Source organism: Periplaneta americana, chromosome 13 (assembly GCF_040183065.1).
Source record: "Periplaneta americana isolate PAMFEO1 chromosome 13, P.americana_PAMFEO1_priV1, whole genome shotgun sequence".
NCBI lineage: Eukaryota > Metazoa > Arthropoda > Insecta > Blattodea > Blattidae > Periplaneta > Periplaneta americana.
This window is the reverse complement of record NC_091129.1, coordinates 70,016,872-70,029,184: the sequence shown is the minus strand read 5'-3', so window position 1 is coordinate 70,029,184 and position 12,313 is coordinate 70,016,872. Positions and strand designations below refer to the sequence as shown.

The 12,313-nt window shown below is 37.4% G+C and overlaps 1 protein-coding gene across 2 annotated transcripts in view; it reads right to left on the bottom strand.

The window, feature by feature from the left end:
* Positions 1-11,753, bottom strand: part of LOC138712024 (fibrillin-2-like) — a 603,403-nt gene extending 591,650 nt beyond the window's left edge. The window contains exon 1 of one of the 2 annotated variants that reach the window (XM_069843407.1): positions 11,238-11,753. In XM_069843407.1, coding sequence (XP_069699508.1) covers positions 11,238-11,383 — 146 coding nt within the window. In that variant the 5' untranslated portion in view covers positions 11,384-11,753. The remainder of the gene's footprint in view (positions 1-11,237) is intronic. The other variant, XM_069843408.1, reaches the window with a different exon arrangement.
* Between the last annotated feature and the right edge of the window lie 560 nt (positions 11,754-12,313).

Sequence of the window (12,313 nt, the reverse complement as noted above, 5' to 3'; positions counted from 1 at the left end):
TAATCATCTCCGCGTCCGCTATAAAATGTTCTACACAGAGTTTCACCACCTTTTTCTTCAGAAGAAAAGCATTATTATTATTATTATTATTATTATTATTATTATTATTATTATTATTATCATCATCATCATTATTATTATTATTATTATTATTATTATTATTATCATCATCATCATTATTATTATTATTATTATTATTATTATTATTAAAACCAAATACCGGTGTATCGCGATATCGTGGACGTTCAGTAAAGTGTGTCGTCAGTCAAGAAAGGTTGGGAACTACTGGTCTAGTGTGTGCTGAAACGTGATTTTGCTGGTTTATAAAAGTTTCTTTTTATGTTGTCAAGAAAACTTTAGAGGGATTCTAAGTATCATGTTATGCTTGAATTTAAAATGGTTCATATTTACCAATATCGTATTACTGTTTGTGTGTTGACATGATAGAACGATACTGAGTCTTCCACTGAATTCAGCATCCCAAAATTAGGTAAATCTACCCATTTACACACCAGATACACGAAAAAGTCTCAATTTGTCGACTAGTGTTATTATCGGGCGGTATAGTAGCTCAAGTGATAGAGCAATTAATTACAAACTGAAGATCCCGGGTTCAATATCGTTTGGTAGCGAGATTTTTCTCGTTGCCAAAACTACTACTAAGATCTCGTATGTTAAAGATGGTCGGAGCGTGGTACCAACTACACAACCTCATACTAATGGATGATGACTGACGCCTGAATAATCACGTATTATTAACTTAAAGTTCAGGCACTCGACTGATTGTTTGGTTTCACGAGGACTGGATCCAGGTGGATCCTTACACTTTGGCCGTTTAGGCCCACTGTAAACCCCATAAGAGATGACTGCGTCAGTATGACACGGGTGGTATTTGTAAATCCGATGCTGACAGGCGAACCATCCTTACTGGGCCCTGCAGGTAAGGTCCTATCATCTACTGACGAGTCCGAACCCAGAGCCCAGAGTCCCATGCTCTTAGAACCTAGACCAGTGTTCAGACAAACGAGCTATCGTCTAAGCTACGTCGGTGGCTTGATTGCATATTATTGACTAAAACATCATTATCCAGCAATGTTGCCCGTTGTGTACCACGGAAATGGGTCTATAGGCCTATACATTGAACTTCTAATTATTAATGATGAAGTAATAGTAAAATTTCGGTAGGGGAAACGGGAATGCTTGGGAGAAATACGCTCGATAAACCTTCTTCATCCACCACAAATTCTATCGGTCTTTGAACACAGGTATCCGGGGCGGAAAGCCGATGAAGTAGCCATTCGGCTAATGTTGTACCATAATATATTCAAGTAGGAGGTAAGCCTTGGTTTTTCTGAACCGACGCATGCGACGTGCGGCCTCGCACAAATCTGGACTGCACGAGAGACCGTGAGTGGTTTCTATAGCTGCGAAATGCGAGGTGCCCAGACCTCGCAACAATAGAAACCACTCACTATCTCTAATGTAGTCCGGATTTGTGCGAGGCGGGCCTCGAACGTTGCATGCGTCAGTTCAGAAAAACCAAGGCTAAAGCCTATTCAAGCCTATTTTTCATTTGACGCCCAAAATTTCTCATTATTATCATACGTTGACTTTGTAAATTGTAAATCATGTTTTATTTAACGACGCTCGCAACTGCCGAGGTTACATCAGCTTCGCCGGTGTGACGGAATTTTGTCCCGCTGGAGTTCTTTCATATGCCAGTAAATCTACTGACATGATCTGGGTCGAGATCGAACCCGCGACCTCGGGCACAGAAGGCCAGCACTCTACCGACTGCGCTACCCAGCTCGACTTAACTTTGTAGCCAAGGTGTGTTCGGTTAAAGTCTTGAAGAAATTATTACTTCCACAATTTTTTTCAGAAGAATATTAAATTATTTTTTTTAATGTCATGTAACGGATTTTGAATTCAAAGCCTATGACGTTAATTTTCCATGATTTATTACAGTGCTCTACGCTGCAACTAACTCGATTCCCCTTTAATGTTCACTGAACATTTAACTGTACTGTATTCATGCAAGTACAATACGACGGAACACAGGATCCCTGTCCGTATGGTTGGTTTGAGACAGCGGTTTTTGCGGTTTCCCTCAGTCTCTTCGGATATGAAATATTCTACCAAAATATGACACAACCGATTTAGTATTCGAGACAGAGGAGTTCAACTTGGTTTTCTGGCTTTTATAATGAATGGGAGACGCACCGTTAGTGGAACAACCAAGGCACTGGATTTCCATACCGGATACGTGGGTTGAGATCCCCGCCAAGGCAAGTGGAATTCGTGGTAAATAGCGCTAAAGACGGTGTTAGGACATTTTCTCTCGGAACTCCTGTTTCCTCGGTTGAAATTCAATCATTCTATCGTTCATCATCATCACCACCATTATGACCGCCAGCCATCGGCGTGGCTCAGTCAGTTAAGGCGCTTGCCTGTCGGTCTGAAGTTGCGCTCGAGCGCGGGTTCGATCCCCGCTTGGGCTTATTACCTGGTTGGGTTTTTCCGAGGTTTTTCCCAGCCGTAAGGTAAATGTCAGGTAATCTATGGCGAATCCTCGACCTCATCTCGCTATCACCAATCTCGTCGACGCTAAATAACCTCGTAGTTGATACAGCGTCGTTAAATAACCAACTAAAAAATTATGACCGCCATCATACCATTATAATCATCAACATTAACAGGTCCACAGCTGTGGAGTAACGGTTAGCGCGTCTGACCGCGAAACCAGATGGGTCGGTTTCGAATCCCGGTCGGAGCAAGTTACCTGGTCGGTTGGGGCAAGTTACCTGGTTGAGGGTTTTTTCAGGATTTTCCCTCAACCCAAAACGAGCAAATGCTGGGTAACTATCGGTGCTGTACCCCGGACTTATTTCATCGGCATTATCATCTTCATTTCATTCAGACGCTAAATAACCTTGGATGTTGATACAGAATCGTAAAATAACTTACTAAAAATATCAGAATCACCGGCGTAGCTCAGTTGGCTAAGGCGCTTACCTGCCAAAAAGCAGTTGAGCTCGGGCGCGGGTTTGATTGCCACTTGAGCTGATTACCTCGTTGAGTTTTTTCCGAGATTTTCCCCAACCGTAAGGCAAATGTCGGCCTCATTTCTATACCATTTCCATCGACGCTAAATAAACTCGTAATTGATACAGTGTCGTTAAATAACCAAATAAGATAACATCAGTTCTGATGTAATATATTAGGTCCAGTCCCAAAATGCACCACGAGCAAGATCGATGTTGACAAAGTTATATACAGTTTCAATTCGTTACTCCTACAGGAAAAGCTTGAGGTGAAATGATAGAGAATTATTGACAGCAACTGCCATTGGAAGTACTATTATAGTTTTACTGATATTTTAAAAGACAACAAAGAGTGTAATTTTAGGGAAGTTTCTACGAGGGAGATTATTTTACCAGCTAAGTTCCAATTATTGAAAGGAATTACAAACTTATGAATGTTTTATTTGTTGTTTGTTCATTATCATAATCATCAAGGGTTTCAAAATAACAGAATATTCAGGGGCGGGCGGTAGCTTCACAATCGAGATGTAACGCTGCAAATTCGGAAGATCGCGTGTTCGAATCTCGATGAAGTCATGGATTTTTTCCCCATTAATCAAATCCCTTCTGCCTGGGGTTTATTCAGCCACTATATAAAAATGACTACCAGGAGTATTTCCTTGGAGGTAAAGTCGATGGACAAGTATATCCCTACTGCTATTAATGCCGATTATCAGCAAAGGTGGGAGTCTTTACCTCTAAGCCGATTTGACCTGTAATGGAGTTGATATTACTATTATACTTTTATACTTTTAAAATATTAGGAGTCGGTCTCCTTTTCTTTAGAAGCCAGCATATTTTTCAAGACATTAAAAAAGCCTATTTTCTAAGAAACTTATATGTAAGTGAACATTTTTGGATGCCGTGACGACTGGATGTCTCGGATTTTCCTGTCACCACCACTACATTCAAGAGTTAGCATTTTGGCAAGTTTCGCCCTCACTCACTTGAAGCAGCATTACATTTCTACAGGTCCGGAACCTTAATATGATGCACTGTTTCACACAATACATAGAAAACACAATGCAAGAGAAGTCGAATCTGGATTTGAGATTTTAGGAGAGAAATTTTTCAATTACCTGAGACAAATTCCGCGAAAAAATTCAAAAATACATTTTTTAATTTACAGTCTGATCCGTTTGGGTATGGTTAATATTACTTTATTATTATAAAGCTATTATGTTAGTAGAAAAAAATTCTTGCTGGTTATATTATGATTAAAAGATGGGAGATTCCATACAGCCTATGACAACGAACAATGCATAATCTGAAATGACAAATGAAAATTGGTATGCTAAATTTGAGAGTTCAAAGGGAATTTCGACGTGAGTATGGTGTGCGTAATGTACCTAAATACGATTTCATAATGTTGTGGTATGGAACATTTGTAGAAACAGGTTGTGTTAAAAAAACATGCAGGAGGTCGCAGGAGAAATCCAGTACGAGAAGCAGCCATCTCTTGGCTTGGTACCCAAACTCCCCAGATCTAACCCCTCCTGACTTCTTCGTGTAGGGTTTTGTTAAAGACATTGTCTATTCACAGAAACCTAGGAACATTGATGATCTGAGAGTAAAAATTACTCAAGCTTTTCAACAAATCACTCCCCTCATGTTACAATGGACAAGGGCTGAATTGCATCACCGTTAAGAGTTGTGCAGGCTGCGCAATGGGGGTCATGTTGAGCTCTCAGGAATCTTCGATCTTTCAGTGTTGTATGCACAAAGTTTCAACAAATAAAGTTCAGTAGTAAATGTTTTACGGTGTTGTTATTTTATCCATACCCAAACGATTACCCTGTAATATTCTGTATATCTGACCGTCCTAAGTCTTCCAACTTCGAACATTTTTGTTCATTCCAACAGTCTCCAAAATATTATTTTCAAATAGATTACGGGTACACTCCCTCCCTAGCCTTTCATATTGGAGACATAAGTATTCCAATAAGATTTTCTTCGAGTGTTCTTCATGCCATGAGCAAGTCTATGGTCCAGGTAACGAGTTTTCTCCGGAGGCTCCGGTTATTCTGTGGCATCCAAATCTCCAACATCTCGTCTCGTTTCAGTTCATGTCATCTCTCATCTCATCGCGGATGTAGCGTAAACCAGCCACTTATAGATCACCTAGGCAGTAACTGTCAGTAAACTGATCTGCAAAATTGTCTTTATATGGGTGAATGACGAACAATAAAGTACCCGATATTAGTTAAAAAAAGTTTCACTACATATAATTTGCAGTATGTATTTTTTACATTGAAAATAGCAAATACTCATATACCTTTATTACTATTAACTATTATAAGTAGGACTAAGAATTGTATGCCGTTACATTACGCTTCATGCGCCTCTGACTTTAGGTACCAGTAAGTAATTGCGTTGGGGTGGGGAATTTCGGTGTGTTTCATTGAGCAGTGATCTTTAGTTGAACGGTTACATTACGACTGAATGCTTCTATTCGTAACAGGCAACATTCAACGTCCTGTAAAGAAGAATAACAGCAAGATGCCGAGGACGAAATTCGTGACTTAAATTCAAATGGGTAAATTTGTAATAATACAGGTTTTGAGATAAATAATGCTTGTGTAAAATATTTCAAATATTTCCCCATTGTTTCTGCAGAAGTAGAACGAAGTTTCTCTAGATATAAGACTGTTTTTTCTAGCAACAGGCAAATCATTCTCCTTTGAAAATTTGAAAATATGGTTTGTTATTCACTGCAACAATATATTAAATGAAAAATTGTATAAAACAAAAATGTAATACATCACCATATCAACATAGTGAAATAAAAAGGCTGATACTTGTCAATGTTATATTAGGTGTATTTCCTACAGACAGCAAATAAAATGTCTTTAAAATAGTGCAATTTTTCTTTAACAAAAAAAAAAAAATAATAATGTCTTTAAATTTTTCTTTAGCAGAAAGTTGTGTTTTGAAGTCAAAGGAGTGTCTTTCAACCGTCCAAATACTAAGGACTAACTTACCGTGATGATAAGCATGAGTTCAGACGAACGAAAGACACTGCGTTAACTCACCCCGACTCTGAGACGTAGCCTACTCAAAGTTAGAGCCGCACGAAGCGCACTGGTAGTATAACGGCATATATTTCTCAGGCCTAATTAACAGTATTCGAGTGGTCACTATGCTTACTAACCGACTCGACGTTTATAGGTTAAAATCCGTGATGAATTTTAGAAAAGATAAAAATAATAGTATGGTTTTATTCTTGAAAAGAACATAGCATAGGGTTTCGTACCTCTGAAATGATCTTGAATTAGAGGGATCTAAGTTATTTTCTATAGTTTTCTCCCACTGCAGAATTCACCGTTGATAACCACCCATAAATTTCTTTTCATAGGTTTTCCAATAGTGAAATGAATTCTTAAGCACTGACAGAATTACAGAATTCAGAACAATGTCCGGATCCACCGATATGAAGTAACAGCTAGCATGTCTGACTGTGAAACGAGCAGGCCCGGGTTCAAATCCTAGTTGAGACAAGTTACTTGGTTGAGGTTTTTGCGGGTTTTTCTCTCAGCCCATTAAGAGCAAACGCTGAGTCATTTTCAGCGCTAGACTGATTTCGCTGGCATTATCACCTTCATCTCACCCAAACGCTAGATAAATATAGAAGTTGATAAAGCGTCGTAAAATAACCAATTAAAAAAAAACAATATCCCAAGAAAACTCTAACCAGTTTCCGTGTACATAGAAAAGTTTTTACAATAGAATGACCGGAACCGTTTGTCTTAAAATTGCATTTCTTAATTGGTTATAAGCAAGAAAATATAATATGATTTATCGTGTTTTTGTCCAGTGTAATAATGCTCAAGGATATAAATAACAAAGCTATATATTTACAGAGCGAAAAATTAACATAGCAGTCAGCGGAAAAAGTTGTGCAGCACAGAATAAATAAAATTAAATACAGATTGTAATGTCTAGAAGCTAACACGTTACATCATCTATCTGCAAAGTGGGAGTGAAAAGTAGTAGGAAAATTACCGACTTCACCTAACCACACTATTTAACGACGATTTTATCTACAGAGATTATTCTACATTTAACATTATCGAGGGCGAGAAATGGTTCACAAATTCTGTCTGAAGCTCTCAATCGAGGATAATGTTTCTCCAAGTTCCGTAAATATTCGGCAAGGCCCTTTACTTTCCTCCCGGAGGGAGGAAGACTTCATCGCCGTTCAAAATTCATAGCCCTCGGCCGGAACTGAAATCGCGAATCTAACTATACTACCGAGAACGACTTCATCTAACTAACTGTAATGCTCTACGTTTGTATAAGGGCTTTACAATCTGTACATCGCACTTTTTAATATGCAAGGAATTTTGAACACGCCAAGAAATGAAAATAGAAATAAGTATGGTACAACGAAAACCTTGAAGTATTATTATCCTTCTGATCAGTCTGCTGTTTGCGAAAAAAAAAATGCCACGTCATTGTAGGAATAGTACATTGCACAGGAATCTAAACCAAACATGTTCTTCGAATTGCTGAGGAGATTTACAGTAACTGCATCAATTTATACATACAAAGTAGATGCGTATATGGACAGAGTACATACATTTAACGTATTAAACTTATTAAACTTAGTTTAACGTATTAAACTTTGTTTTAAACACAGTTGCAAAAGACTATAATATGACCATTTCTGTAGAAAAGTCAAAAGTTATGGCGTTTAAAAGTAAATATCCAATAAGAAGTAAAATCTGTATTGAAAACAGAATTCTAGAACAAGTGAACACATTTGAATATTTAGGGTACCGTCTTTCATATGAAAAAGAAAAGGATATCGATTTTAAAATAACTAATTTTGTAAAAGTTATCGGCATTATCAATTCAGTTTTCAAACCTAATTTAGTACAGACACATACAAGATTAAAGATTATTAAAGATGTACAACATTTTAGCACGACCTACTTTAGTCTATGGATCAGAAGCCTGGACTTTGACAAAAAAAAAAAAAAAAGATGTTCAACGTATAACTAACAACGAAATGAAATTCACGAAAAAAAAAAAAAAAACGGCGCGATACACACTTTGTGATAGAAAACGAAACATAGACCTACTGGAAGAATTGAACGTCCAACCTATATTAAATTTTCTTCAAATCTACAGATTTAATTGGAAACAGCATGTCGAGAGAATGCCAACAGAATGATGGCCAAAGGCAGTGCTACATTACCGCCCTTCTGGACAACGATCTGTTGGAAGATCATTCAAAAGATGGCATGAGACCAGTGAGACCGCAACGGACCACCAGGTCTAGTGCTTGAATTGAATGATGATGATGATGATGATGATGATGATGATGATGATGATGATGATGATAACTTAGTTTTGAAGACCGGACAGGTTATATGGCACGCAGAGAGATATAGGCCTATGCATTACTTAAATATAGTTACACAGAGTTACTACTTGAATATTTACACATATTAAAAAGTTAATGGACTTGAAGAAAAGTCATATGTAAGAATAAAATAGTTTTAGAAGAACACGCTATAGAGTAGATTTTCAGTTCTAGGTTTTTGTTTGTATTATTTTTAGTTACGACTGATCATATTACTGACATAATAATAATAATAATAATAATAATAATAATAATAATAATAATAATAATAATAAATCCTAATACTAGTAATAATAATAGGCATAATAATAATAATAATACAGCCTAATAATAGTAATAATAATAGGCATAATAATAATAATTATTATTATTATTATCTATGCTTATTATCATCCTGAAGGAGAATGTGAACACCTTGAGTTAGTCCACCATAGTGAACTATTATTGTAATTCATACCAGCTGACTACACTAAAGCTCGCTGCACATCAAAGTTTCATGCAGACATCCCCATATACTCCTAGATCATCCCCCTTCTGCACGTCGTCAACAAGCGATCGAAAAAATGCTGTGAATACGATAATGGAATGAGGATCAGCTGGAATTATGTCACCGTCTATCATGAGGAAACGGAAGAAAATCCAAAGCACGACCTTTTCGCTATAAAAGTAACCATGGATTTTTTCAATGACCGACTCGAACCCGAACCGCCTGGCTGTCTGGACTACGTAGCTACGTAGCAAGGACGACAATAAAATTTAAAAAATATTAACAATTAACGACTTCTACTAAAATTAAGATAATATATGCAGATATATGATATATTTTATATAGTCTTTGCTATTTCGTGCTGACATGACTAAAAATGTTGTCTATCAGTAACAATTAGTTGAACCAAAAGAGACAGCAAAAATGAAATTACTTCAATAATTAATACGTTACATTTTACTTACTCATCGAACAAACGAAGAAATACGAAACGAGTTAAATATATACACTTCAAGGTTACAGAAACTAAAATTATACGACTGTCTATACAGATTGGAGCCATATCAGATATCATTTCAGTATACAATTTAGAAACCAATGAGAAAATAGAATGTTGTCATACAGAAGGAACTTCGGAGAGGTTAGCTGTAAAACTAAACTAAATTCTGTACAAACGGAAACATTCAGGGACTTAAATCCTGTATTTGATGATAATGATAGTTATGATAATTTTGAATTAGTGCAGTTAACATAAAACAAGTAAGATATAAAACAAATAATTCGTCTCAAAATAATAGTTAATCCTCAAAGTGACGATGCTTTTCTACTGCTATTAGATCTGTAAGTAGTGAAAGTTTACTCTTAGGCAAGTGGTGTAAGTCATGATGAGGCGAAAATCATATATGTGGTGGAAAATTTTCCTCGAGTGTTCCCGTTAGCCTTACGACCGTTCCGCCAATTCTTCATGGTTACCCCGCTCTCGATATAGAAAAGAGACGATTCTCTCTAAATCTTTTCATGTGAAACTTTTCATCATAATGATCACGATATCTAAGCTTTGATATTAAACGAATGAACTGAAGACAAAGAGCAAGTTATGAGGCTGGCACGACTTCACATTATCGGAATATATTAGGAGAGAATAATCATTACGATAGAGAGAGACGTTTGTGATAAAACTTGGCATGCAAACATATAGACTATATCACGCATACAGTCCTTCTTTGTAATATGTTTCAGCGTGTTTATATTACAAACAACAATTTAATAATCAGAAAATTTTAAATTGTGCTAGGCAGCTCCTTTTCATTTCAAGTTGAGGAAAATGTGACAGGGTGTTATCTTATAGCATATTCAGACACTTTTACATCCACAACTCCTTCAGTGAGCTCGTTTCTCATAAGGACAAATTTATACAAAGTCAACTGTGAGTAATGCCACCAACTTCAGGTAGTTATTTTTTTAGATATTTCAAAGAAAAATTCTTAATATAATTTTGCTAGTTTTTGGTTCCTTTTCGAGATAAAAATTATTTTCTATTAAACATTTCATAGCGTGTTTTGGGAAGCCATTACTTGAATTCCTAATATGCTCGGTCAATTTAAGAGCGCAATGTATTATGATAGTAAATGATTGAAAGAATTTTAGTTTTGCCCTTTAAATACGCAGAAATTCGATCCAAACAAATGTAACTTTTCGTTTTGGAAAGGAATTTTCCAAAACTAAAATTCCTTCAATCACTTATTACCATAATACCCGTACACTGTTTCCTCAAATTGAAAACATATTGGGAACTAAATCAATGGCTTTCCCAAAACACGCTATGAAATATTTCGTATAGAATAATTTTTATCTCGAAAGGGAAACAAGAACTAGCAAAACTAAATTAAACTTTTTATTTGAAATATCTGAAAGAATAACTCCTTGAAATTAATGACATTACTTACGGTTCATCTCGTAGTCTATAGATATTTTCATTAAATAAAACATCTTAAATCATTTTAACGACAACTTACAAACATTACGAAGACATTAAAAAAATTGTTTGTCACTTCTAAGAATGATCAACTTAAAGAGTACGAAATATAAAGTTCATACAAGGAAAAACGAATTTGAATCCATAGTAGTTTAGTTCAGATTGAGGAAATAACATTTACTTTATATACTGTAAATACGATAATAGCATCGAAATGTTGTTTCTCTGTCGTGTTCAGGAGCGATAAACTGAAAACAGAATAGACAAGACATCTCTTTCATGACACAAAAAGGGTTAATATAAGAGAGTTAATGTATTACTCACCCTCCTGCGGGTGCCGGCTGTAGGGCATTGTCCACATCAATGCCTTGTCCAGGGTATTGTACAGCTCCCGCGGGGGCTACTACGGTCACGAAGAGCATAATCCAAAGCGCCATGCCGCCGCTGCAGGGCAGATTCCGGTGCCACATGCTTGATCTCTCAACCACGTGTAGAGTCCGGCTCACACAGAGTCATGCGCGGACTGTCAACGCTGACAGTTTCCAACTCACTAGACTAGATGTATAACACTGATCTTCTATGATTCTCGGCTTCTTTCGGAAATACCATGCACAGAAGTACACGAAATAGTTCTCATTAATATAATAAGAGTCTTAAGTGTCCCGTATGTGGATTACGTCACGAGAGAATCGAAGCATCCATGTCGAAGTGATGTTCATAAAATTGTCAAAAGCCTTCTCGAATCGCACAATCAGACGAGACGCATGCTTGTGCTGCTCGCGATCGCCCGGTCGGTCCCGCGCGCCTCGTTGGCTGCTATCTGCTGCCTCCTCCGTCGAAGACTGGCTGAGACTGATCCCATCGCTGGAGCCGCAGCATCAGTCGCCCGCCTCGCCGCTTCCCCCATCTCCACCATCTCATCCTTCCTCTCGCTCCGCCGACAACGAGCATCATCTTAAGGCGAAAGAGCGCGGTTCCTGAAATGGGAAGCACGGACAAATCATCAAATTACGGGTGCGAAACTCTGTACAAGTCCATTAAACAATGTGTGGCTAAAGAAAGGAGTATTAATGAAGCTAATGTTATTGTATTAACTAAGGAATAAGACGTAACTAGAAAGATGTTAATAAAATGTCAGGCTCAGTTAATTCAGGGCAAAGAATCGTGATGACATATTACTTACTTACCGGCTTTTAAGGAACCCGGAGGTTCATTGCCGCCCTCACATAAGCCCGCCATTGGTCCCTATCCTCAGCAAGATTAATCCAGTCCCTACCATCATATCCCACTCCCTCAAATCCATTTTAATATTATCTTCCCATCTACGTCTCGGCCTCCCCAAAGGTCTTTTCCTCTCTGGCCTCCCAACTAACACTCTATATCATTTCTGGATTCGCCCA